General features: G+C 37.2%; 5 protein-coding genes across 10 annotated transcripts; 2 read left to right on the forward strand and 3 right to left on the reverse strand.

Annotated features, from left to right (window-relative positions):
- Positions 1–8: 8 nt before the first annotated feature.
- LOC123312894 (proteasome activator complex subunit 3) lies at positions 9–1,577 on the forward strand. Of its 2 annotated transcripts, none has more exons than XM_044897463.1 (4): positions 9–373; positions 607–957; positions 1,011–1,164; positions 1,271–1,577. In XM_044897463.1, the coding sequence occupies exons 1-4, from the start codon at positions 356–358 to the stop codon at positions 1,477–1,479; spliced, it is 732 nt and encodes a 243-aa protein (XP_044753398.1). In that variant the 5' UTR covers positions 9–355; the 3' UTR covers positions 1,480–1,577. The 2 variants fall into 2 exon arrangements, with proteins under 2 accessions (XP_044753398.1, XP_044753397.1); XM_044897462.1 differs by lacking the exon at positions 9–373 and adding an exon at positions 407–556.
- Positions 1,578–1,654: 77 nt separating this feature from the next.
- Positions 1,655–5,219, reverse strand: LOC123312890. The gene is made up of 5 exons (XM_044897456.1): positions 4,770–5,219; positions 4,262–4,611; positions 3,463–4,176; positions 2,660–3,402; positions 1,655–2,280 (listed from the first exon to the last, which is right to left on the reverse strand). The coding sequence occupies exons 1-5, from the start codon at positions 4,976–4,978 to the stop codon at positions 1,834–1,836; spliced, it is 2,463 nt and encodes an 820-aa protein (XP_044753391.1). The 5' UTR covers positions 4,979–5,219; the 3' UTR covers positions 1,655–1,833.
- A 626-nt stretch (positions 5,220–5,845) lies between these two features.
- On the reverse strand, positions 5,846–7,433 carry LOC123312893. Its single transcript, XM_044897461.1, has 4 exons — positions 6,888–7,433; positions 6,666–6,824; positions 6,263–6,456; positions 5,846–6,213 (listed from the first exon to the last, which is right to left on the reverse strand). The coding sequence occupies exons 1-4, from the start codon at positions 7,111–7,113 to the stop codon at positions 5,866–5,868; spliced, it is 927 nt and encodes a 308-aa protein (XP_044753396.1). The 5' UTR covers positions 7,114–7,433; the 3' UTR covers positions 5,846–5,865.
- A 126-nt stretch (positions 7,434–7,559) lies between these two features.
- Positions 7,560–10,688, reverse strand: LOC123312897. Of its 4 annotated transcripts, XM_044897467.1 has the most exons (4): positions 10,495–10,688; positions 10,151–10,370; positions 7,949–8,084; positions 7,560–7,856 (listed from the first exon to the last, which is right to left on the reverse strand). In XM_044897467.1, exons 2-4 carry the CDS (start codon positions 10,182–10,184, stop codon positions 7,694–7,696), a joined length of 333 nt encoding a protein of 110 aa, XP_044753402.1. In that variant the 5' UTR covers positions 10,185–10,370; positions 10,495–10,688; the 3' UTR covers positions 7,560–7,693. The 4 variants fall into 4 exon arrangements, with proteins under 4 accessions (XP_044753402.1, XP_044753401.1, XP_044753404.1 ...); XM_044897466.1 differs by lacking the exon at positions 10,495–10,688 and having other exon boundaries at positions 10,151–10,488; XM_044897469.1 differs by lacking the exons at positions 10,151–10,370; positions 10,495–10,688 and adding an exon at positions 8,228–8,418.
- Positions 10,689–17,098: 6,410 nt separating this feature from the next.
- Positions 17,099–22,720, forward strand: LOC123312896. 2 transcript variants are annotated; one of them, XM_044897465.1, is made up of 2 exons: positions 17,099–17,584; positions 22,552–22,720. In XM_044897465.1, exons 1-2 carry the CDS (start codon positions 17,241–17,243, stop codon positions 22,583–22,585), a joined length of 378 nt encoding a protein of 125 aa, XP_044753400.1. In that variant the 5' UTR covers positions 17,099–17,240; the 3' UTR covers positions 22,586–22,720. The 2 variants fall into 2 exon arrangements, 1 of the variants encoding a protein (XP_044753400.1); XR_006537703.1 differs by lacking the exon at positions 17,099–17,584 and adding an exon at positions 22,095–22,420.
- The last annotated feature ends 3,751 nt before the right edge of the window (positions 22,721–26,471 follow it).

The raw sequence follows: 26,471 nt of genomic DNA on the forward strand, positions 1-26,471 counted from the left end.
TTCCCGCATGTCGATGTGAAGGTCGATCTTTTTCTTTCAGTTTTCCATACGTATTTTACGAGGTGTTTCTTCACATTCTTTGATATAACAGCAAATATCGGTCTATATCAAAATTGATTCGGCTTATTTTTTCCCTCACGAGTTGAAATGTGTTTATTTTAAGTGGAAATTGAGAAATTCAAGATATTCTTTTTCAGTTTTTTTCAAGAAAAAAATTAAATCTGACAACTAAGCTTATAACTCACTTCATGCCGTGGTAAAGCACAATTTAAAAGGTTAAGTTCAACCAACATATTTCTCATTTTTGATTATTTCCGACAATTCCTCCATTTCATCAGATATCTTCGTTGAAAAAATGGCAAATGCAACAAAGGTAAGTAAACATTTGATCATCCCCCTCATATGTTCGCTACATACCTAGAGTGTTCCTCTCATGTTTTTTGAAACGTGACATTTTGGGAGGTTTTTTTTTGTAAATATTCAAAGCATGTCTTCATCCATGAAAAGCTTTATTGCTGCTCTCAAAAACTTTGCAGAAACTCCTTCATGCCGACAGGTTATTGCAGCTGAATCACTCAATAGTTAATATAATTGGTCCTTTTGCAGGTACAAGAATACAAAGATAGTGTGATAAAACAAGCTGAGGAATTGGTTATGCATGGCTTTCCCGAAACAATCGTCAAATTAAATAACTTACTGGACACCCCAAGTTTTAAAAACAGAAAGTTTGATGAAGTACATCAAAGTTTGAACATAGCTGTACCAGATCCTATCGTTCTTAATAGCCATACCGACTTGCCGCCAGCAAAAAAAACGAAATATGATAATTGCTTTTCTCAAGACGGCACTAAAGTTTGCATACTGCCTACAGGTTCAGTTCCGACAAACAAACATCTTGTTGAATTAGTTGAAAGTGTGAAACCTCATATTAGAAAACTTGTAGAGGATTCCAACTTGGTAAATTTTCAAGTTGTTTGTTGGCTTATCCTTACTCATTATTGGAATTTCAGATGAAAATGTGGATATCCTTTATGATCCCAAAGATAGAAGACGGCAACAATTTCGGAGTTTCTATTCAAGAGGATACTTTGGCTGAAGTTCAATCAGTTGAATCTGAAGCTGCAGCCTTCTTCGACCAGATTTCTAGATATTTCATCTCTCGAGGTAATTTTCCACTCTACCCTAAATAGTTGATTGGTTTTTTCTCTCAATGGTCCTTCTATTTAGTCGAATAATTTTGTTTTTTTATTCAAGAGTGATTCATTTGCAGGAAAGCTGATCTCCAAGGTTGCAAAGTACCCTCATATTGAAGATTATCGTCGAGCTGTTGAGGAATTGGACCAGAAAGAATATCTAAGTCTTTGGCTGACCATGTCAGAAATCCGAAACAGGTACTGCTCATTGCATGATATCGTTGTGAAGAATTTGGATAAAATTAAGAAACCTCGGTCAAATAACGCATCTGAATCCTTGTATTGATCGATAGAGAAAATAAACTGCATCTTCATTTCTTTGTATTGGTTATTACAACACATTTTTTTATAAAATATTTTCTAAATAAAATAAATTATGATTTTGCTCTTCTTTCATTTGAAAATGAAAATGTGATATGAAAATCTCCTGGAGCCTTGCGGGAAAAATTTCTTATCAACGATATGGGAAAATTTTTTTATTAAAAATAATAATTTATTCTAATTATTTCACTCCGCCTCGTAGGAAATGACGGTCGATGCGACAACGTCGCAAAAGCCCATAGAGTTCAATGATGGCAACCTCTTTGAAGGGATGACCAAAATCTTTAACTTTAATCAGAACTTTTGTTAAAGTTATCGTTCAATCTTCCTTCACAGAATCGTCGAAACCCACACTTTTGTGTCTTTTAAGCACCCGTCTGTTCCTCATGACGCCACCTTCATTCGAAACGTTCCTCTTGAAGGACGGTTTGAGTCTCAGATGCACGTTGCCTTCCATGAAGTCGAAAGAATTTTGTTCTGGATTCCTCATAGGGGTAGGTGGCGCTATCATCTGGATGTCTTGGCTGCTGTCCCTTTCCAGGAACTCCCTTTCTTTTTCAATTACCTTCAAAATATTTTGCGTGTCTTCGCAGGAATACGTTATGGCTTCGAGAACTTTCGTGTTGTACCACGCCTGTTTCAGGTAAAGGATCGTTTGGCTCTTCGGCCCTATCTTTCTGCTTATCTTCGCCACTTCTACGAAGTGATTGATGAAGAAGTGGAGGACGCTAACTTGGGTCATGACGCTCATGTTTGAATATGATACCTGAAAGTAACATCATCATCCTACCTCGTCGTCTATTAGGCGTAATATTACAAGTACGAATAAGTTTCAGCTAAGTGAAAAGAGATCTTCGAGAATTATTTACTCTCTGGTTTTGTCAGAGATTACTCTTCCTCTTAGGTCACAGAGAAACCACAGACGACCTCTGAGTGTAATCACAGAACATTAATATGAAGGATCTGTTTTCTTGGTTTTGTTGAAATTGTCAGATTATCTATGAACTTTGACATAATGTCATCGTCATCTATTATTTGGATAAAATGTAATGTATTATTTTTTCCTCGTTAAATTCCTATTTGTTGAGTGGAAAGGGCGAAACTCATTTGTACTCCAAATAAAATAATGAATTTTTAGCACTCACTTTTAAGTTCTCCTCTACTTTGGTAGTCTTCGCTTTTTCTTCTTCCTCCTTTTTCTGTTTCTGCTGATCCAGTACAGCCCTCCTGTTCTTTTTCTCTCGTTTTTCCTTCAGCTTCTTATCTTTGATCTTTACCTTACCCGTGCCTCTTACCGTTCCTACAGGAAGCACAGACTTCCTGTTCTTCTTCGTCTCCTTCCTGGATCTCTGCCTCTGGGGCGTCCTCATCTTGTGCTCGTCGGCCAGGATCTGTTGCAGCCTATTCAGATCGGGCGTCGGGTAAAAATCTGAATGGGCGTACTTGAGGTTCTTCAAGGCCTTGATGAAATGCGTGACCGGAAACTGGAGCACGTCGTGGAAGGCCTTCTGCGCGAACTGCAGATATTTGCTCGGTATGTCCTCGAAACAATTCTTCTTTCTTATGAAATAGTGGCGGATCTTGCTCCTGGACAGTCCGTCGTTCAGATCTTCTATCACCTTGAGCAACTTGCGGCCCATCCTGTGTTCCGGCCAGTTCCTGGAGTCGGTCTCGCATTCCCAGAACATGTGGGTGCGTATGTGTTCTATGAGCAGACCGTGGAACGTGGTCACTTTTTCTATGTACGTTTTGTAGAGGGCCAATAGGAAGACGTAGCAACGTACTTGAGGGTGGGTCATCCTCACCTCCAGGTATCTGGTGGCTTTGGGAAAGTGAATCTCCCATTCGATGTCGCTATTTTCGTTTTCGCCCTTCTTCATGACGAATCCTGAAAAAAAAAGATGTAAAACTGTTTCCGGGGATGGGATATACTTCAATTTAAATTCACCTTTTGGAATAGCTACGCATTTGAGAGTCACGAGCTCCTGTACCATTTCCCTAGTGGGCCATCTGTATACCACTCCGTATTTCTGGTCTATGATCGTCCGTCTGTCCTTCCTGTACAGATACTCTGTGGCCTGCATCGGCCAATCTATGGCCACGGCCGGTACGACGCGAAATGGTATTTTTTCATCCGGTACTTCCTTGTCGCAGAGTATCGAACCCGGTACCGCTTTGGCGGTTTCTAAGGCTTTATCGCTGAACCCCAGTATCTTACCGGTCACGTTCGGAAATATGTTGTTCTGGAAATACTCCATGAAACCCTTCGAGCTCAGGTACGTCACGTCCTCGTACAACTCCGAATTCCTCCTCTGGTTCTCCTCCTCCTCCTCGTCGTCGTAGTCGTCGCTGTCCTCCAAGTCTTCCTCGTCGTCTTCCTGATCGTAATCCTCCTCCTCCTCCTCGTTGGCGAGGGTCAACCATCTCTTCCTCTTCGAGAAACAGGTATCGGGCAAGGTGTCCCTCCTTTCCGTCTCCGACGTCCGGACTATGTGCAGGCTGACGGGAGTCTTGAACGCCGTTATGGTGGAGTATTCGTCGCTCTGTTCTTCGGAAGACTCCGAACTTTCGGCCGTTTTGGAATCGACGCTGAGACTCCTTTCCGCGAAGTTCTCGCGGTCCATCTTGGACGAATTTTCTATGACTCGCAGTTTCAGGAAACCTTCGAAAAGGAAATTCTATGACAGATCGATCGGGGTCACTCTGTGAGGTTAAAAGGTTTTTGAAATAATGGAAGTTTGGCTTACCATATCTAGGTTCTTTCTTCTTCCGCACGTAAGACTGATTCCTCCCGTCCGTGAAGATCAAGTCGTCCTCTTCTTCCTCGATTTCGACGACGCAGCCAGGCACGTCGATGTTTGTGTAAAAGGTCTTGTCAGTTCTGTCCTTCACCTCTATGTTCTCGTTGACGACGTAGACCGTCTGATGGGCCAGGCGTTCGTATTTTTTGCCGTCTTCGCTGAGAAACCTGACGTTCTCCTGAACCTTGTCCAAGAGCGTGTCTGGCAGTATGCAAGACTTCACCTCCTTCTCCAGTTCGAGATTTAGGTCGGTCTCCTCTTTAGGCACGACGGTGTTGGAGAAGTCATAGAGATCTCTGGAAATATGGCGATAAATATCGAATACTTGATTTGTATTTCAATTTAGGGGAAAAAGTGTTTCTTTTGACCTAGCCTAGGGGAATCTTCTGTCAAAATATATGTAGATACATATAAAAACAAATAGGAGATAATAATAAAAAGGTCTTATACTCACTTTTCGAAATTTCTGAACAGAACCAGACACATTAACAGATTATCCAATATGAACCTTTCTGGTCTGGTCCTCAGCTCGTTCAGCATATTTTTAATTTCCTGGGCGTCGTACTTATCCTCACTTTCGACGATCTCGCTGCCGGACGCAGTGGCGTCGACCACAGGTATCTCATCGTCTTCGACTCTCTTCTTGCTGGATTTGCCACCCATGACAAAGAGGATATCGCTAGTACATCGCACGCAACCAGCGGGTGATCTTTGAATTTGGACAACAAATATCTGCCAATATTAATCGCGCTTATCAAGCGTTACGACGTACAGGTATATCTTATCTGGTGGTTGATGTAATCGTGCGACGTTTTTGTAAAATTCGAGGGAAAAAATTTTAATCTATTACTTTAAGCCGCGGATTAAATCACCTATTCGAAACCTTCCGCGAATGGAACAATGGGATGAATCAAGGGAAATTTTTTTTGTGCGAAAAAAAAATAGTGAAAATATATCAGGAAACGAAGAATGTCAAGATTGTGCACTGGAGTGTAGATCGTTATCGAAGCGATAACGTTGAGAATTGCATCGGAGAAACTATTTTTCGATGATTTGTGTTTTTGTGTATAGTACGAAGACCAAACTGTCCAAAGATGCGGAGAAGAAGAAGAACAACAGATGAGTTATACACGTAGATAAAAGGTATACAATAATGATTTATTTCTGGTTTAATCCGACGGATTTTCCTACGATCAATATTTATTGTCAGAATACAATCGTTGATATCATCTCTGGTTTTTCCGAACAGTGAACCTCGAATCGATGATTCAATTATTGATCCCTACCTACTTAATTATTTCTCGATTGCGATCATTGTCAAATTGAGGAACACATTTCAACAAATGTTCTGACTACTTGATATTATTTATAAAACACGAAGCCGGCTCAGTATTTCCTCTTCATTATGGCTCGGTATTCCTCCACCCCGAAACCACAGAAGTAAAAATCGATAGCTATAAAAATTTTATACACCCCTAGAAAGAATGATACATAGAATGGAGTAAAATTGCATAGAAATATTTTGACACTTTGAAAGAAGTCAACTATATTCATATTCCAAAATGAAGATAATAATATAAGCACATAAATTTAAATATCAATAATTCCACCTTTCCCTTCGATGCTACCGAGCCGCTGGGTATACCGACAATCCTCCATATTTCGTTCTTGGAATGCAAGCCGAAATAGCGCAGATGTATCTTCAGAACCTCGAGTTTTTCGAAGCTCAGCACCCTCAGAACCTTGGGATTTATTTCGGTAAAGGCCCTGTAGTCCATGCCAAGCAGATCTTTCAGTGGTGTTATGGACAAGAGGGTGCCTATGGTTCTTACCACGCTTTTATTCCAACCTTGCGGTATGCCGTATACAGTCGGTTTAACCGCTATCTCGTAGAGTGCCTGGAAAAAGATGCCTCTTAAGATTTTCCCGAAAATATATTCTTCCTACCTTCAGTTGATGAGGATTGCATTCGTCCAAGTTCAAAAACACCTCTTCTTCAATCAAAATGAAGTTATCCTCATCAATTTGTTCCAATTCCTCAACGCCATAGCCACATATGATGCCCAGAAACTTGTTGATGAATCGATAACTCTGATAAACTTGTTTTCCAAACTCTTTCTTGAGGCACTGAGCCAGCACACCTACAGAAGTTTAGGTACAAAAATTTTCATCATTCATATTTTCTTTTATGTCCGATTCCAAACGGAATAATGAGTCATATACGTATTAGTCATAGATTATCTTGAAAATCTATAGCACAGATTACAGAGAATCTCTGTGATCTACAGTATTGGTCAGTTGCGTTTTTCTATGGAACAACCTACGTGACACGTTTCTGTGTCATGAATACCTAATAATTTTTTCCTCAATTTCATTCTGCCAAGGAAAGAAACAATATGTACTTTGTTGCAATCCAACTCTGTCTTCAAATGATAAGAAGTTATTCCCTTCAAAAAAACTCCTATTTTTTCGATTTCGCTCATGTCCATCTCGTCAAATCTACGTTTTCCTGAAATTAAAGTCACTTGCTCACTAATTCAGATTGTTTTTCTTCGTTCCATTAGCGAAACACCTTTGATCGTCATGAAAACGGCTCTTTTTCTTTCTCTGCTCGTATCGATGTTCTGAAGGAACTGTAAATTGAACAGCAGCATTTCTTTGTCTAACTTTTCGATATTGGCGATAGGTCCATTTATCACCGCGTTCATTACTTCTATATCTGGAAAAGGAGCCTCCACTTTTCCAAGAATTGGGACGTACTCGCTGAACGAAATGAAAATTCCCATGAGCACCAACATTATTATTTTGATATGATGTCAACTCTGGAAATGATTAGCGAAAACTTGTTCTGGCTTTCATCTGACAATGTAAATTATTTTCTATGATCTGAATGATTTTTGTGTTCAGATGAAGGCGCATAGAAATCTCTCAGTTGAGATCACTGAGCATATAACGAGGTGAATTTAAAAAACTCTGTGTCCCCTCTTTGGGCATCCTCATTTTCATCGGAAATGTTTCACGTAGATTGATCAATAATGTAACATTTGTAAATTGATGTAAATATAATCGATTCAAGGTAACCGATATGTCACGACTATCTTAATTTATGAAAAATCTGTTAAGAATTTCCAGGAAACTGCGCGTTTTATATTGACCTTGCTCAGCATCTATGGCGTCGATACACAGACTTGTACAACAATAATGTTCAGGATACAAGAATTAAGTTATTCTATGAATTTGAGACTTGAGCTGATTATTTTTTATTTTCATTCAACAGAAAAGTTAGAGTATATATACATACATAAATAATATTTCTCATTTATTTACATAATAGGGATTAATATATAAAATAACATTTTAAACGTTTCTGTAAAGATATCATACTATTGAGTTCGAGGTAGATGCTTCTTCATTCTCTTCCATATTTTCTACAATGCAGTCTTTGTCATCTCTCTTGGGTGCTTTTTTGTTCATCTTAGGGATCTTTAATCTCATTTTGCGTAGATCTTTTTTGCGTTGGGCCTCTTCGTCATCGATTTTCCTAGGGAAAAAAATTTAAAAACCATTAAAGAAAGACTGTACCTACAAAAAATCCTCGGAATAGCACAAAATGTTTTTTGAACCACAACTCACTGGTGTCTGCAGTCGATGAATATTCCTAGGGCGAATAAAAGTGTGATCGCCACCACTGCAACTATGAGGAATAAAGCCAAAGTGAGCTGACCACCTTCTCCGATGACATCTGGGGATCTCGTTGTAACATCACCATCTGAAAAAAAATCAGATAGATATCAATTTGCAATACCTTCTCCATAAAAAAGTACAGCAGTTGTAATGAGGTCATGCAAGAATGCAAAATTACATATGTTTCGCTTATGAAATAGCATCTTCAGGTAAGATTTTACATTTTACCATAAGGCAAGATAGCCATTTCTATATCACTGTAGTGTGTTAAATTTGTCGCATAATTTGTCCAGCAGTTCACGTGAAAGTTTGAAACGTGATTGCGTGAGTTTTTCAGAAGAATATACAATTTCAAATGAGCACGTTTCCCAATCTAGAATCTTTTTTATGTATCGATAGAAGCAAGGTTGGATGGCCTATAAGGAATTCACATGCAAATTCATCGAGTCTTGATTAGCATGGAAATAAAACTGTAGCAATATGCTACGATTTGACATCGTTGAATTTCAATTGAAGCATTGGAAGGAGGTCGATGTATTTTGAAATCAAAATTACCCAATTTGTCATGTCTGTGAATAAACTGCTATCTCTTTATCAAATAAACGCTGAGAATTCATCAAAAGAATCATTATTTCCAAAGATTTTGAAATTTTTCGTAACTATTCCTTTACATGTTTTTTTTGTAATATTTTTACCTTTGTCGGATTCCAAAGCTTCATTATTACATCATAAAAATTATATATTTTGGATATGTTTTCAAACATAGGGATTCCTTCAGATTATAACGAATGAATTATTTATAGTTTGCATTTCTTAAAAACAAACTTTCATTCACGCAAAAACTTCCTCACGTAGTGAAAGTGATAACAATTAATTGAAATGAGATAATTTAGAGTAGAGACGACCTCGAACTGATCAAGATCGAATTGTTTCGCAGAGTTCTAGAGCGAGTTGAATAACAGGTACCTATCTAGGTACCAACATCTATTTGTGTGTGCATAAATTGCACGTTAGAAGGTGGTACCGACTGGAACTGGATCGCATGCCTCAATCCGCATTCTGAAAAGGTGAAACGATAATTGCGGAAACAAAAAGGTTTCGTAATTTCCATTCAAAATTGCGGTTATTAAGTTAATATTGAAAATATTACTTCACCGTGGATTGCGAGGATTTTACCTGATCGAAATTTCAAATTTTTCTTAAACCTCCATTATATAGGTACACCTTGACTTGACAAATAGATTGATATATGTACTTACTCAATAGAAGAGTTCAGAAACGCTTATCAACCTTGTAAAAATACCCGATAAGATCCTTTTGATTGTATTTGAGATTTTGTGTGTGTGTTTTATGCATAACATTTATGGTTTCGTCTTATTTTAATAATGTATCAAAATATTACGACTTCCTAGAGGTGATAAACACTGATCACAGAATAAGTTAATAATCTGTGTAGTGATAATACATTTAAAGAAAAAACAAAACTACCGTCCACCTCTCATAAAAGATTTTATGGCGAACTCTTCAATTATAAGTACCTACATGAAAATAACCAGTTCCAGCATTTTACAAAATAGTAAATATCGAAGATATGAATTTTGAGCTTTCACTGAAGTAGATATACCTAATCAGGCATAGATGACAAAAACTAGAAGCAGTGGAAGCCTTAAATTTTTCATTGATGAATAGTCAACACTGATGACGGTCTGCCATGCGGTTCGACTTGTTGTAAAACCCTCGTACTTCAGGTAGTAACGTTTACTATCTTCGATTCTCTACCAGTGACTAGTAAACAAATCGATTCTACGAAATCCATTCCACAAAGTATGAATAATAATTATCGTTCGTAAATCTTTTGGCGTTCAGGAATCTACAGAGTTGATTAGAATGGAATTTCTTGGAGAAAACCGTTCATCGCACCAGTTAACAATCTCTTGTTTTAGGATGTCGAAGAAAAAACAGCAATTTCGAACATTCAACGCTTAGGAAACTCACTCTCATAACATAATTTTACTTCAATGAATGAGCTATGACGATACGAAAATCTTATTCAAAAAAAACCGAGAAATTAGGATTTGAACTCGCTTGTTGGATGTTGAAATCAAAGAGGCACTTTCTCGTTGGGATAATAAGTACTAATGTGTCACTTACCGTTCCACGTGATCTCGTTGGCGGCCTTATCCATCGTTATCAAGAAAAATACATCCGCAATCGAAACTGTCACAACACGAACGCAAACTCTTATCTCCGACTCATCCTACGACGAAAACAGAACTGATTGGCTCCGCAGTCACCCCCTGTATCCCGTCGTATCACAAGCACCCCCAACCACCTCAGGTACCACCACCGAGATGTTCGACTTCCTCCGACGCTAATCCAGGTAGGTATACAAGAACAAATGTTGAAATTTAGAAAGAGCGAAAGGAAGAAGGGAGGCGACCTAGCGCTCCGACAGAGAGTGGTACTGATAGTACGGTAGATCGGTGTCTACCTACCTTTATTACATTACATTACAACTGTTTATTGCACGAGGCGGGATCACTTTCGAACAATTGAGCACCACGTGACGCGTATTTTTTTTAGGTAATTGCGGTAGATAGAGGAGATCAAGACTACTGGGAGCACGCTGTATACATGGTCCAGATATTGCTCTATTGTTATCGTCGATACGACACTTGCCTGAATGCGAGTGTAACCATATTGCTCGTTGATAATTCGAGGCCACTGGAAACAATTTGAAATTGTGGGTGATAAGGAATGATAAAATTTAAAAAAATTCTGCGACAGGTTCGTTATTTCGAAAGTTTTTCGTGAAAAAGCGCCAAAAAAATCGAAAACCGATACCTTTATCCCATGAAATTCGATACAATTATACGAATACAACTCAAAGTAGTCTCCTGACTCTTATCGGCTTATTTTGGAGGTTGAGAATTGAGAAATAAACAATCATATTTCCAATAATGATCTGGGAAAATGGAGTAGTCTATTTTCATTAAAAAAAACCATAGAAATACTACCTTTCACACTTCAACATAAAACGACGAGAATATACAGTGCGAGATGTAGATCAGTAGAGAGTGAAATGGAAAAACAGAATCATTTTTCAAGTGCGAATCCCATTTTTTCTCGTTCGTTTTAAGTATGTATATCTATATCTGTCCGTGTATTCCCATAACATGCGTTTGTATCGAGTTTGTTGTTCCACGTATAGACTGTTTGTACTATTGTATTTTTTCATGCTCGTAAACTTCTCGAAGTGTGTATTTTTGTCGCTGATTCACATGAATGTAAAATTTATCGGCGTACTCGAAAAATTGGAGGTTTATCTCCCGAACGAGACAAATAATGGAAGTCATTAACTTGAAACAAAAGATATCGATAGAAAATTCGCTAAAATCACGTTGATATGATTTATGAATAATGTGTCCACTCGTGGATAACTCACATTATTCTTGTGAAACGGTTGGGAAAACAATATCTATACAATTCCATAATGAAACCGTTGAAGTGTTCGTCATAATTCGTAATTCGTTCTCTTGAAATATAGAATGAATTCTAAATAGGCTTGTCAGGAAAAAATTAAAAAAACACTATTTTTATTTCAATCATATTATAATGATATAACGACAGGCAGTTCTGTAGATATAAATTCTCAAAATTCGATCTTATCCATCTACCCACTGATCGAATTTCAACTGGTTTTGAACATCCAAATGATTGACGTCAAACACTAAAATATAGTCGATTATCAGTTAGAGTACCTACTAATTTTGTCCAGTTGTTGATGTCACTGACTCAAATAATTATTTATTGTTCGAAGATTTTCGAATTTCGGAGAAATTCTTATGAATTATTGATAAGAGTATGGCTCCGTAAAATTTGAAATGATGAATATACGAGACAATTCTTAGATTTAAACACACGGATATAATAAAACGAAAAATTTGAGCATATTTTCACGTCGACTCTCCATCTGTGGATATAGTTTTGAAACATAGTGATAATCAATTAGTTCCCTGTGAAAACTTTGAGACAAATGCGCCATCTGTCAGACGTTTTTCCAGTTTTGTATCGATCCCCGATTAGAAACCTGCACTCACGAATATTGTAGTTATCTGTTTTATATCAAAGACTCGAACTGGAGGACAAAATAACAGATGGCGCTATCAAAGGGTGCAATTTGGAACATAGAATATTCTATATTCTAAAGGTGGGACAAAATATAGGCATTTATGGAATATATCAAGCTGAAAATTATATTTTCTTGCATTTAAACATTTTAGATCTCACAGAATATTACGCGGGTGGTTCTAAAGAAGCGGGAGGGTCCGCTAAATGTATTTGTTTCAAAAACTTCCTTCCAACTGAAACTAAATACATAATATGCATATGGTTTTCTTATAAAAAAGAGCCGACAATAGATAATGAATAAGCGGCTCGCAAAGTAGGTTAATGTGATATGTGAAAAATAGCAAGCTAGTACTTGTTTAGTGAGACCAAAAATTTTCCAATACCCTAGGTAGGTATAAAAGCCAGAAAACAGGTATTTTTGTGTTTAGAGTAGCGAGCGACTGATTAATTATTCATCGATCGACCCGAGATTGTCAACTTCTTCCTGATAACCGGTAAAAAACGTCTTCTGCTCTAGAAATGTTGTAGAGAAAGTTAATCTGAGAAACTGGATTTTTCGAAGATGTAATCGTCACCAGGTTCTGTTGGTACCTTCTCCAATCGTACACGTCACAATTACACATAAAATGGATGAGTTTGAGGCACCTTATATAATTTTAAAAAAATAATTATAATTTTTACAGAATGGAGATAATTTCTGAACAACGCATTCGTTCATTTTGAGAATTCAACAGAATCTATAGTAATAATCTAGAAAGGTGGATGGATATCGAACTAATGGCAGAATTTCTATTGAAAAGAGGTAAAATAACATATATTTTGTATGTTGCGTTCTGATTTTCGTGTTAGAAACGGGAGTGTTACAAGGTGCGTGCTGACTGACAATCATTATTCAAATTGATAGCTTGCGATTGATTTTTTCAGTGAAATCAAAAGCAAATAATCAACGTTAAAATATATTCGTTCAATTGATTCAAAAAAAAAAAAATTGTTATCTAGTTATAGAAGAAATTATATCTAGGAAGAGTTATCCAATCAAAAATTAATTTTTCACAAATAACTGTTGAAATTCTCACAGTATTATCCAACTGCCAAGTATAAAGATCCCGTTTGTGGCTATCTTAGGAAAGAACATAATCGATACACGTTCAATATTTGTCAGTTTGACTTTTAGCCCCGATAAGACAGGGTTATCGCCTCTTACGATATGTGCCCTTGATAACGAAACGTCAAGTCTTTTTCTGAAATTTCCTTATCTACAATTCTATGTTAATTCTGTTTATTCCCACAGATAACGTCTTATCTTCTTTTATTGGACAATTTTTTGGGAGCACGGACAAATTGAAATTGTTTGTGCAGTTTCCCTCTGAAAGAAACATATCAAAATCAGATTGAACGTAAGTTTTCATCCTTCGAAATACCGATCGTATCCAGTAGTAGGCATAGAAGGGATGCCACATCCCATCGGAAGTACACAAAGATAGAAACCCGAACCGTTCATGCAAACCTATCGGGCGTAAGTGGCAAATATTTACCAACCAACAGGTAATCCCGCAATTCCCTCGGGATTGATCCCGCGTGTGAAAGGGACGGAAAACCACACCCTCCCTTCGATCCAGGCACGCCCTTGGTCGCGACGCTCCCTGAATACACGTCGGCATGTAAAATACACACTCACGCATAATTGACGACGACGCTATGGCTCAGACCACCGCCCGGGGGGCCCTTTACTTCGCCCCAATTAGTTAATTGAGCGCCAACACGGTTTTATGAGACGCTAGGGACCCTTTCTATCGACGTTGAATTATGCCATGCACCCACAACCACCCATACTCTCACTATTTTCGCTATTTACCTATATAACTTTCAAATAATTTCCGTCGTCAAGTAATCTATTAAACTTTAAGGGCTACAATTCTGTGCTCGAACGTCATGCTTAGTTTCTACCACACCATTCTGTGTTCATCCCTTAGATTAGGTTAAAAAGCCTTCGTTTGAACGAATCGACTGATATTTTTTCATTGAAATTCAATCTGTACATCGAATTTTACTTTAGAAAGTCGATATATTTCAGATATTCGAACATCTACAATCTAAAAAAGCCAAGAACAGCATAAGGACACATATTTGATGACGATTTTTTTCAACTTGTTCAATATTTCAAAGTTTTAGTGAGGTCTCATTAACTTTCCATCTGATATTTCCCATGAATGCATAAATAAGCTCACAATCAATTCTTTGTTCTGAAACCCCGCCGTTTCCCGAACCTACCCGCCTAGCAACATCGTACTAATTTATTTCTATGGATTAAAAAGTAGAATTGATTATAAAATGAACAAACCCGAAACGAACGAACGTCCGTCGTCGTTTAAATGCGCGATGAGCATGGGCGATAAGTTACGGTAAGGGTCATGAAAATATTCAACCCCGCAAAGGTCAAACATGCAAATGAGAACGAGATTAATTACCGCGCTCCCAGAAACGGAATGGCGAACGATAGGCCTGCTCTTTCCGAAGCCTTGCCCCCTTTTCGCTCCCAGTGGATTGTTAAAAATCGTGTGGAATTCATAAACGATTGTCATAGAGGTCAGCCAGTACGGAACTGACTCAATGAGCTTGTTCGTTTCTGTGGTTGAAATATTTGTGTTCCGTCGATAGACGGAAAATCATCTAGGGGTGTCCATCGGATTTTACTGCGAATACGATCTATCGAATCCTAAATTCTATGACCCACAACGTTTACACTTAAATCATAGAACGTAGAAGTGTAACCTATTTCTAATACAAACTCGATTAGTTCTCTACTCTTCATTCACTTAGTGGACCTCTGTCTTATTTCACAATTCCGGAGATTGTAAAATATAAGTTTACATCGTGAGAGAATTTTCGAGTACATATTCACAAGGTTGGCTACGTTTTCTGAACTCGTCCATTGGTCACCCCATATTCTCGTTTTCTATGGCCTATTCAAAATTGACATCAGGTACTCATCGATGATTTCAGATTTTACTCGACAGTCGATCAATAATTCTGGCGAACGTTCACAATGGATCCGAAAAGATTGATAGGAGCAAGGTACAGAGTCTGCGAGGTCTTAGATCACTTGGATAAACTGTACGAAAACAGAAATAAACATTTGAGGAACATCACGGATTCGAAAATTAAGTGTACGCGGGAACAACGCAACTCCGAAACCCTTTTTTTAATGGCGGATTTACGTCGTAGTTTCGTCAAATTCGAGAAAACCATCAGGACCGCCAGGAGACGCATAAAATCGGACATGAAACGATCGCGCAAACGTCAAATCGAGTAAGTCACGAAATTCGTCGTTCTCGAAATTCCAGTAACAATGTCCGAACAACCAAAGATGTCCAAGGTGATGGAGAGGTTCGAGAACCTTTACAGGGAGAGACGACGCACCCTGGAAGATATCCTGGAGAGGTTGAAGGAGGCCAGGGATAAGATGAACAGGGAATATAGCAACAGGCGCCACGAATCGGCCAAACATTCAACTCTGAAGGCCGTCAAGCTGAAGAGGAAGGTCACCATAGATGCCAGAGGTCAAGATACGGAAAGTTTCGAAGAGGCTCCCATAATTTCCGATTTTAAGGTTGCAGAAACGAACCAAGGCAGATATAAGGTGCAAAATTTAGTCACATATAAGGAATCGAGTTTGATGAAAAAATTCAAGAAATATAGATGATGACAATAACAAATGTGATGAAAAGGAAAGAGATGTAACAGAAATACGGATTGATGGCACAGCCTGTAGCCATAATTTTCATACGACTGCAGCTCAGAAGGGTATACCTCTATCTATTGCACCTTAAGATTTTTCATCGCTAGATCTGGCCACTTTATTTTACACCACACATTTATGAGATCATCCGCATTTCTTGGGACAAGGCGCGTCGTGTTGGAGCGATATGTTGCCATATCTATAAATCGAAAGATACCAACCTCTCGATCTCTTTATTCACTGAAAGATAATCAACCTTGCAACATCTAATAAAGTACCTACTATAATATGTATCAGGTATCTTGTTCACGTAAATGAAAGATTCATTATGCTAAATTTCTTAAAAGTTCAAGTGCAATTGCAAATTTCAAAATGTTCTTCTTGTTTTATTCTTCCAATTGAGAATCATCGATGAAAAGCTTTCTCCATTACATCTTTTATTATTCGTAGAAAGCGCGGGTAGAAAAGGGCGGATATAAAGCGCGGGTGGAATTTCAAAATGTTCTTTTTGTTTTGATCTTTCAATTTCAAATCATCGATGAAATACATCTTTTATTCGTGAAAAGCGCTGGTATACCTGCGCTTTTAATTAAAAGCGTGTGTAGAAAGCGCGGGTAGAAAAGCGCGGGTAAAAAGTGAGGTTAGATAAGTATGTACCTAAATCTGAAATATTGCTGAGTTAATTCAAAGAAATCCAAGAAAATCTTGCAACACTGCCGGCTAGTCTGTCCATCTATATTTAGACGTCCGGAAAGATAGTAAGAGCCCGCAAAAGATCTTCGTGCATTCGATCTGTGAGACTGTCTAATTGTTTTCGATAAGTTCATTGTTTCATCGTTCACTTAATCGATAAATTCGATTTAATCGCTATTGGATTAATTCCGGATCTAACGTAAAATGGCCTCAGATCACAGTGTATTCTATCCATAGATATATCATCAATTAAATTTCTGTGCCCCGCAAAAAGGCAGAAAATTATAAATATAATTTGTCTATGGTCAGTACAGCAAGCACAGAATATGTCAGACATAGACTCGAATATGGAGGCATAGACTCAATAGCATAGATCCAATCCAAACACAGATAATCTTCGATGACATATTTATAATTAAGTCTGTGATAGATGCAATATTGTCAGATTTTAAAGAATTACTAAAATCGGAAGAAAACTATGGTACCTAAAAATATCATCAATGATCAAAACTCTTCAATTCCTTGTTTCTCGTCATAAATATATTAAAAAATTGGAAACGAGGATACTTATTTAGTTTATTTAATTTTTTCTCTTTTTTCTCAATTTTTTTCAGAGCGAAAAATTAATAGTTTTCTGTGAAGAATCTTCGTTAGATCTTCAAGAATCGTTCCCCATGTATGCAGCATGTATCATCACCAATTGTCCTCGGAAGGCTCGTTAAGAAGGTAGTTAAATTTGAATGCAAGAAAGTGATTGAACAAGTCCTTATCGCATGGACATTGGCCCCTGCCTCCCCACCCGGAGCGCACGCCATTGCGCCGACGCCTAACTGCCCACCGTCCTTGCGACTAAGCCCAATTTCTGTCAGTTTAGTAGCGATTTTTCGTGCAGCTTCAGGCATTTTATTTTACATTGTTGTTTGTTTTATTTTGTCAACAGGACGAATTTTCACACATTTTTTTTTCGTGTGGCACCTTTTCGTTATTGTGAGATTCTACCTTTCAAGATTTAATTCTTACAAGTAAGTTACAGCAGCTGTTTTTCTACTTCATTCCGTCGTTAATTTTTTTGATCAATTTTGAGATCGTTCAGACCCGGTGTTACTTTTCTTAAAAAAATCCTTCCATTTCTCCTTCGATTTTTAATGGGTTTAAGGCGCGGATAATAGGAATCTCGACGATCAAGGTTTTCCATGCGATTTCATGTTTTCAGTGACAGAGTCAGCGGTGCGCTTTTGAAATTTCCCACAAGTGCGTTTCATTGATTTTCCTCGAATAGAATGCTATTTTCTATTTAAGGAAAATTGTTTGGTTTTATTGCTCGGAACTTTTCCCTATCATTAAATAACGTTGTTGATTGAACCCTGCTGGCTGGCGTGAGTGCCAGTCTCAAGGCTCGAATAACAATGGAAAACATTGAGGAAAACTAGCTCGAGAATGATTATTCGAGTTTCCACCAAACGCCGAAAACAGCATTGAATAAATAGAAAATAAATCCTCGTACGAATCGAATATAACACTAACGCGGAGCTTCAAAATAAAACTTTTTGCCGCGTAGTTTTATCAATGAGAAAATTATAGAATGTAGACTCAGGGTACTGGATGATTATGTGAAGAAAACCATTCGTTTTAGAGGTTGGTGCAGAATCGAGTGTTCTGATATTTCTTCCATTTACCTATCGATGGAAACAAAATATGTTATCTTATCCTAAAAAAATCTTTACCTGTTAGATTTTCTGACTATTTTCAAGTGGGTGTTCTCATATCTTCACCATCTAGAAGACACAGGAAAAATTAGTAACCTCAATTTGCCTATTGGCGTGGTATCTAGTACCTATAAAGTTAAACAAGTGTTTCCTGAAGCAGGTATCTATGCTTCTTACATTCTTCTTTTGAAATTCAAAATTTTATAGTAAACATCTCAAAGATCAACCAGCGATTATCGTCGAAGAACGGTGGTTCACGAACCATAAAATATTCATTATTTCCTTCGGAAATATAAAGTGAGTTCGTGAAATGATTTAAACATTCAGAAAATGTGTCCCATGCCATCCTGCCTGAAATAAATCAATCGTCGACTCCTAATCTACCTCCACGCTTCGAGAAAGCAGATGGTGGCCATTCTAGGCCCTAGAAAAATGACCCTTTTTCAGTCGGGCTTGAATTTTTCGGAATCCAGTCTCCAGGCGGGGGATTTTTTCATTAAGTAAGAAAGAAGATATTCGGTTTCGACGGAGTGAAATTCAACATGTGTGCAATATAAATATAAATTCACTAGACGGAGGACGTCGACGAGAAACCGCATCGACTATTGGTTAGAGTGCTAGTCATTATGTATTCCATTTCAGACTTTGCATCTGAATTCCATATAAACTACAAGGCCACATCATGTTCGAATGCTCACATCATTTTTATCGACTGAAGGAATCGACTGAGGTTACAACTCGGTCAATGGTGTATACCAAACGATTAATTCATCCAGATTACCAAACGAAACTTTTACGAAATTTCGGCATTTTTTCCGTTCCATTTTCGGTTCACCCCCGTATAGAGATTAAACTCTCATGACCTCAAAGTCGTTCGAATTCTATGCTTTTACTTTGGGGCGAAATACGATTAGAAATTCACAAAACATATTTCAGAAATTATTTGAATGGATACATTACATACTTACTGCAAACAAAATTTATATTCATTTTCAGAAAAACTTGATAAATAGATTGTTTTTCATTAGTCAAGCTTCCAAACTAAAAAGTTCAAGATAATCCACGGCCTAAAAGTAAATAGGAAGTATTTCGAAAGTCACAGAACATTCTCCTCATTCCTTTGACATTTTGCAAACCATCTTCATAGAAATGAAGTGAAAAGTGATTGTGTGTTCATGAATTGCCAACTTTCGACAATCTCTCATAATTTTAAGTATCCATCGATGTATAGATTTTCACTGTAACGGGAAAAAACGTCCTCGCTGAACATGAATAATCGAATTTTCCGCGACCGACAATTCCTCGCAATAAAACAACCGTTTGGTCCTCATGTTTATCCCGAACAAACCACCTAGCGTCCGTAACTTGGCACCGCGTCAATTATTTAATTGCGACGCCTAATTTGTTCCACGATACCGACATATTTTCTATCCGCCGCCGCCGGCTTTTCACGCTAGATCAAGGGGAATGTTCCGAGATTTCACGGTATCCTTTTTATTCGAAGACGTCTGTGGAATGCGTAAAGCTGACAATTAATCTGTGGATTGTGTCGCGCATAGAGTTAGGTGGGCGATAATCACAAATTTATTGGGATGTATTTTTGATTATTCTGGCTGATTATTATGTTGTTTCCCTGTAGAAATATTCTAGGAACTTTTATTGTGTTTATTAAACAAACTAACATTCAAGTACCTGTGGAATAAAGTGAATTCTTGGCAGTATCGGGCATCAACGGACCGACAGAATTCTGTCATCGAATCGAATGGAGACGTCAATCTGTGAACCAACTTGTTCTTGTAGAAGTGAGTCACTTTTCGTGATATTTTATTTGTTTGAGAAGATTTGTCTCGGCGTCCTCTAAAAATGTGTTTAGGATCCGTGCCAGATAGATTGTTTATAAATAGTTCCAGAAAAAATTATAGGTATGTCGCGGAAAGAGATCACAGTTTTGTCTAAGAACACCTTTTCATTGTGTAACGTATTCCTGTTTAAAACACATATCGTCACCTTTTAACATCGTTGGATATAGAAAATCTCTCGCTATTTTGCAGAAGTAGAGCATTTACAGATTATTTTCCGTTATATTTTTTTTATTATTCGTAAATTTGAATTTCGAGAATCCTGAGTGATCTGAAGCCAATGTTCTTGTTGAGGTAACTGAAAATTTCATTCCTTTACTGTATTCAGATATTTCAGTGCATTATTTATGGACAATAAAACATTGGCGTAATATGTCAAATCAAATTAGAAACGTAAACTGCTCAACTCACAGATAGATGCGTATTCTTCACGAGAATTGTTTCAAATTGTTCTTCGGAAGTCATTTACTTAGCTACCTACTTAAAATATATTATAATATGAAATGTTATCTTAACTTGTTAACTTTGTGAAGCGTAAGAATTATTCCTCATTACTGCTGAAGGAATGAAGTAAATTCTATTAGAATGACTATCACAGAATGGTAAAGCAACACCTGTTTAGTGAACCTGCCACCGGCCCTTCCGTTATTGTTGCCAGATCTAAGTAATCAGGATCCGGTTTACCTACTTCGAAACTTTCATCATAAAAAAAATTAAGAACTGAATTTAAGGAATTGCTCTCATTTCATATTGTTAGGTTTATTTCAACTGTAAAAGTAATAAAATGAGTAAACGACGACGGGGAAATGGAAATATAGACCAGAAATCAACAATTTCGCATATTGTTGAATTTTCACCGAATCTGGCAACATCGTCGAACTTTCGAACGCGCCTAATTCTGTCCACACCCCTCTACGCGAACCATAGAATCGGGGACCGTCAGAACTCCGTTTATGGCTTTCATATGATAATTCGGTGAAGATTAATTAAGTTTCCATTCATTATGAAGTCGAATCGAATAATGAGTGAAAGGGAACAATAAATTTCGGCAATGACGATAGGAAACTCGGGACACTTTCCTTTCATAACGTGCGAAAAGCTTGAATCGTCTCTTTCAATAAGATAATGGGCAGTTACTTACGGTTTAATTCCTTAATCCGAGGAATATTTGGCTCGTGAAATTGTCAAGGTCGTCGTCGAAACGAGATTGTTTTCAAGGGACAGCTTCGCGAGTGGATCACATCTTATTTCTATCTCATTTTCGAGATAAAACTACCTCTGATAAATTTTACAGGCTCTCATTGTTTTTCGACGGCCACTACCACTGCTAGAAAAGTAATTCGAATGAACAAAAATGGGAATCATAGAAAAAGAGTGCTTTTCAAACGTCAATCCCATGTAATCGGTATTTACTGTCAATCGAAATGCGTATTCGACAAGTTCGACGAACTAAGTACCTATCTTGCTATTATTAGCAAATATTGGCTTTATTAATGGAAACGTTTCGAAAAGAACGGTGAATGAACGGAATTCCGATACTACATAGTTTCAATTAGGAAACATTCGACATGCTACTGGGCAGAAATCAAAACACATGAGGCCGTTACGTATGTCAAGGTCGGGAGGCAAGTCGACTGTCACGTTAGGATCTGCCTCCGTGAACGACTCGAAATGCGATTCGATTCTGTGATTTCATGGGCAATTTTCGATGATGTTGGTACTTAGTAATACAAGGGTTATACAATAAATATCTGCCATTTCCAATTTTTTCCTTTAAATCCACTATGATCAAATTCGGTTCGATTGTTTTTCATTGATTTCAGAAATATTATGTATGTACCTATCTACCTGTCAAACCCCGCGAACATTTCCGCAATAATACTGGATACAGAGTGTTTGGGCTTTTTAAAATTTTCGACTGTTTACTCAATAATATGAATAATTCAATATTTGTCGGAATCGATTTATCTATTACGACGAAATCGTCAAGAATACGCGGAAAAAGACGATACGTTTCCGATAAAGGCTCATTATGGTGCAGCCAGGAAGCGTGTGAGTGAGCCGTGCTAGGCTAGTCATAGAACCAGTAGTCACTAGTCAGTATATTATTTATTGTACCAATATAAATAGGTCAAACAAGGAGGTTGCCTTATCTTATCGCCTCTCGATGATAAATGTAAATAATTTTAAGCTTCAGTCCGTTCTCTGGCAGATACAGATATGCTTTTGTTTAGAAAGGTCCATCCTCACAATAAGCCTGTCATTTTCTGTTTCTATGTGATCGACGACAATAGTGAGTAGAACCATTTATAATTTTTGGGTACGGAAGGTTTCAGAAAATCGTGCTAGGAAAACCTTAAAAACTTACATTCTCAGATTCCACTATCTACTTTCATATATCTACTGGTGTTCTTTTCTTTTCAGATTCAATTTTCAAATGTCACGTCATAAATCATGACCGCTGAAACAGTAGTACCAACAGATGAAAATTCACTCGTTACTCAATCCATAAAACCATAGATCCGTCTTTCTTATTCCCTAGTATAAACATTTCAAAGCTTCAGCACTTCATGACATAACCTCATAACCAATATCTTTTGAAGTAATCCACAACCTCTGTTTATCGATCTAAAAATTGTTTGTTTTAATTGTTTTTTTTTTCAACTGTTCACCATGTATTAAGGATATTGTGTAGAATATTATGTCTTTATAATCATTGTCGAGTTTAACGATGCTTTATATTTGACCAATTCGCTCGAGAAGTACCTGTGATGTTATAAATTATCGAATAATATTAGACCTTTGCTGCTGATGTGAAGTTGAGCAATGTGTGGAATTATTTTGACTTCTTCTTGAATGGTGCATGCTCTATGGTTCTGGAGATGGAGACATCTAGAGGACTCTACGAAGGAGTGCTGTTAACATCTTACCGGGCAGCATTAGATTTATTTCAAAGCTCTAATACTGTCAGGTAAAGATGTCCTCCGGGCTCCTGTTTCATCAAATAAACATAGATAGAATTCTTCTTCTTCATCAATTGGCATGGTGAAGTGATCGAACGAAGGTCAAGCAATGGGTTTCATTTTGCGAAAGTTATTGAACATATGAAATAAATAACAATAATAACGATAATTAGCGTCGTGTGACGAAACCGAATCGATTAAAAACGTTCCCGGTTGTATTTCACGTAGAATATTATTCAAATGAATTCATTTACTCGGCGTATTTACCAACTTAATTCGATGATATCTCACACGTTCAAATCGTAAATTTTTTTCAGAACTCGAAAAATTTTCCTCTAGGGGAAACTGATGGTGCCGTGCGACCGGTCACGAGATGAAGTTGACCTTCGAACCATAGAATTCGATTTTCTTTTCTTGGATCCGAATTTTCTGTCTTCTGACCTTAGTGTGTGTGAATGATATGAACCTGATGTGGTTAGGCGCGTGAAAATAGGAAGTTAATAATCGGTATGGATTTTATCTACATCCTTTCTAGCGAACGCTAGTCCAGACTTATCTGAATATTTGCGAACTACCCGAAATTTCGAGGTTCATTAGAAGAAAATTAGTGAAGATATTTTTTTATAATGATTGATTGATTGTAATTTTATGAGGGATTCATTTATTGATCTTTCGAGGTTAAAGTATTCAGCTTGTAAAACATTATAAATGTGTTATCGGAGAGAAAGGTTCTTCTATGTATTTTGCGGTTCAAGCCATACCACGGAATATATCATCTTATACTTACTACACCACAGAAAAAGATAACTGTATTCAGTAATCAACTTATTTTCAGAATATATCCACGTAGGATCATACTTTGGTGGGAAAATTTGAGTATGAAAGGCAAGGTGAAATGACGTTGAGAAAATAACTGAAGAAAAATAATTTTCAACGTATGCCTACAACAGGATCCGAATCCTAACATAGAAAATTTGAATTAAATCTTTATTCCAGATCACCGATCACTGAAATTTCATGAAAATGTCAGAAATGAGAAGGTCTATGGTTCATACAGAAATAGATTTCTTCTTCTTCTTTCTGTATTAGATCTGTATTCCAAACATAGAATAGAACGATTTCCCCATAGAAATAAAACGGAGATGACGGCCCAATTAAGAATCATCCTATTCGAAATTCGATTTGCATGTTACGAGGAGAAAGTGCATGGCGATCGTCGAATATTTCGGAGGCGATGCCGAATCTCTGATATCAATAGCACACAAAGTTAATAGTTTCGGTTATTTGATTATTCAAATTATTACACATGCTAAAACAGAAATCGTCGTCGAGTTTGTCAATCTAGTAAGGAGGTCACATGGACGACATTTCCAATGGAAATTTATCACTTTGTCTTTAATCCGTCCTCATACCGATTGCTAACAATTTTTCAGACTTAGAGAAAATAAGATATATATTTTGGTTCATTACTGACAATTTATGGGGGTAGTTATTCATGTAGAATTGAAGTTTATATTTTTATGGTTACCTACAGTTGAAAGGTCATAGATTAACTTCAATTGGTCTGTGGTGAAGATTTTCTTTTAAATGTCATGGAAGCCATTTTTAAAACGGTAGAAATGTCATTAATCATTAGCTGTCATTAGTGTACAGATGTTTGGACAATTCATCAAGATAATACACGCTTCAACAGCATTTGCTTATTATTCAAAAGTTGTATGGAAATAATCGTTCTTTCTGTTCAAAGTCACCGTTATCTTCATGAGGAATTAGAGTGGCCATATAATTGTTCTTCTATACTTATTGACCTTCGAATTGTTGAAAAAATCGAAATAATATTTACCTGACACGATAATAGAACCAGAAGATCAATAATAGGAGGAATCGCAAGAAATCGAGAACAAATTGAGGAGCAGTAGGTACTTAACTGTGAATGCGGTGAGTGTTAATCAAGAACTACAACCACTGAATTGATTATATAATATTCAACGAGCATAATCTTATGATTACGATTGCTATTATTCACGCGGATGACGTATCCCAAGTGAATAATAGTCACAATATGCTACCATGAAGTTCATAGACCAGTGAAAAGTGCCTCGTAAATGACAAGTGATTAATGAATTTTTCACAGACAATCGGTGAATTATGGACCATTAATCACTAAGTGATTTTGATCACTAGGGTTTACTGTTCACTATCATTAGGTTAGGTTATTTATTTTAATTATTATTATACCTAGATAACTGACATCGACAATTTGTTCCAATGGAATTCTATCATGTCAGCATTGGTGCAAATGTGGACATTTGAATGACTTGTTATTCAAGACTTAATTGTCATAAGGTGTACTTTAAAAAGTATAAAGAGATAAGGATTCGCTGTATACCAAATATTTCGTATCCCATTTCATTTCTTATCGAATTATCGTCCTTATTGGTAAACTAACATATACGTAAGTGAGTGTTTATATCTCGTAAGTATGCGGTAGTTCAAATGAAATACGAGAACTAACCAAAATTCTACTTGGTCGCGCGCCAGCTCTCTCTAAAGCCTCTTTTACACGAGATACGTAATCGGAAGATGCATCGTGGGAGATCTGGTGGAATTTTCATCTCTTTCGTCTCTATCTCTATTAATAGTTCTCCTTCGAGATACAAACTACTTGTTACTCTACCGAGTAGGATCGATCGTTTACACAAATACCGATATATCGATAACAAACTGCAACAAGTGATTTCTTTCGAACGTAATGTGGGTATACCAGGAACTTGTAAACACGCCTTAGAAGAACTGTATTGTTTATTTGGTAAAGAACTTCGATGTTCAATCAGATTATCTGTATATGACGCCTCACTATATATTTATAGATTATACCCCTGAGAAAATACATAACACAGGGCGATTCATGAAGAAAAACTGTATGTCCTATTATTTCAGGGAAAAAATCTCATATACAAACTCAGAACAAGAAGAATGTCCATAGTTTTCTACTACTTATGAATCATGTAAGTTACTGTTTACTCACTCTGTAGATGGGTGAGAAAATCGTTCTTTTCCGAATAAAATCCTCATTTTTGATGGAACATTGATTGTCCAACAAACCACAACCTATTGAAAGGCGGTCATTTCTTTCACAATCCTAACAATGGAAATGTAAGAGACCGACGACAAATATGAAATGGCGTGCAAATTCGAAGGTGTTTTTATCGATCACGAGTGGGATACACCTAATGGGAATTACAGACGCGAGGGTTACGTCAAAAGGATATAGATGTGGAATATATTCATCGTTTTTAACGTGGTCTTTCGCGTGGCCGATGCCGTAAAATGGGGGGGCAAAATGGCCGACTCTGTGGCGAAGTCTCCCGACAAGGTGAC

The sequence above is a fragment of the Coccinella septempunctata genome, chromosome 5, assembly GCF_907165205.1.
Source record: "Coccinella septempunctata chromosome 5, icCocSept1.1, whole genome shotgun sequence".
Taxonomy (NCBI): Eukaryota; Metazoa; Arthropoda; class Insecta; order Coleoptera; family Coccinellidae; genus Coccinella; species Coccinella septempunctata.

Bases quoted from the DNA above. Each gene is read 5' to 3' on its own strand.
- LOC123312894 (XM_044897462.1), top strand. From the start codon at position 488: ATGTCTTCATCCATGAAAAGCTTTATTGCTGCTCTCAAAAACTTTGCA. The intron at 958-1,010 runs GTAAATTTTCAA...TTGGAATTTCAG, and splicing joins TTGTAGAGGATTCCAACTTG to ATGAAAATGTGGATATCCTT. The intron at 1,165-1,270 runs GTAATTTTCCAC...ATTCATTTGCAG, and splicing joins TAGATATTTCATCTCTCGAG to GAAAGCTGATCTCCAAGGTT.
- LOC123312890 (XM_044897456.1), bottom strand. From the start codon at position 4,978: ATGGGTGGCAAATCCAGCAAGAAGAGAGTCGAAGACGATGAGATACCT. The intron at 4,612-4,769 runs GTGAGTATAAGA...CCATATTTCCAG, and splicing joins CTGTTCAGAAATTTCGAAAA to AGATCTCTATGACTTCTCCA. The intron at 4,177-4,261 runs GTAAGCCAAACT...TCCTTTTCGAAG, and splicing joins GAAGAAAGAACCTAGATATG to GTTTCCTGAAACTGCGAGTC.
- LOC123312893 (XM_044897461.1), bottom strand. From the start codon at position 7,113: ATGTTGGTGCTCATGGGAATTTTCATTTCGTTCAGCGAGTACGTCCCA. The intron at 6,825-6,887 runs GTGTTTCGCTAA...CTTTAATTTCAG, and splicing joins CGTTTTCATGACGATCAAAG to GAAAACGTAGATTTGACGAG. The intron at 6,214-6,262 runs GTAGGAAGAATA...ATCTTTTTCCAG, and splicing joins GCAATCCTCATCAACTGAAG to GCACTCTACGAGATAGCGGT.
- LOC123312897 (XM_044897467.1), bottom strand. From the start codon at position 10,184: ATGGATAAGGCCGCCAACGAGATCACGTGGAACG. The intron at 8,085-10,150 runs GTAAGTGACACA...ATTTTTTTTCAG, and splicing joins CAACGAGATCACGTGGAACG to ATGGTGATGTTACAACGAGA. The intron at 7,857-7,948 runs GTGAGTTGTGGT...TTTTTTCCCTAG, and splicing joins TTCATCGACTGCAGACACCA to GAAAATCGATGACGAAGAGG.
- LOC123312896 (XM_044897465.1), top strand. From the start codon at position 17,241: ATGCAGCATGTATCATCACCAATTGTCCTCGGAAGGCTCGTTAAGAAG. The intron at 17,585-22,551 runs GTAAGTTACAGC...TTTTCTTTTCAG, and splicing joins TCAAGATTTAATTCTTACAA to ATTCAATTTTCAAATGTCAC.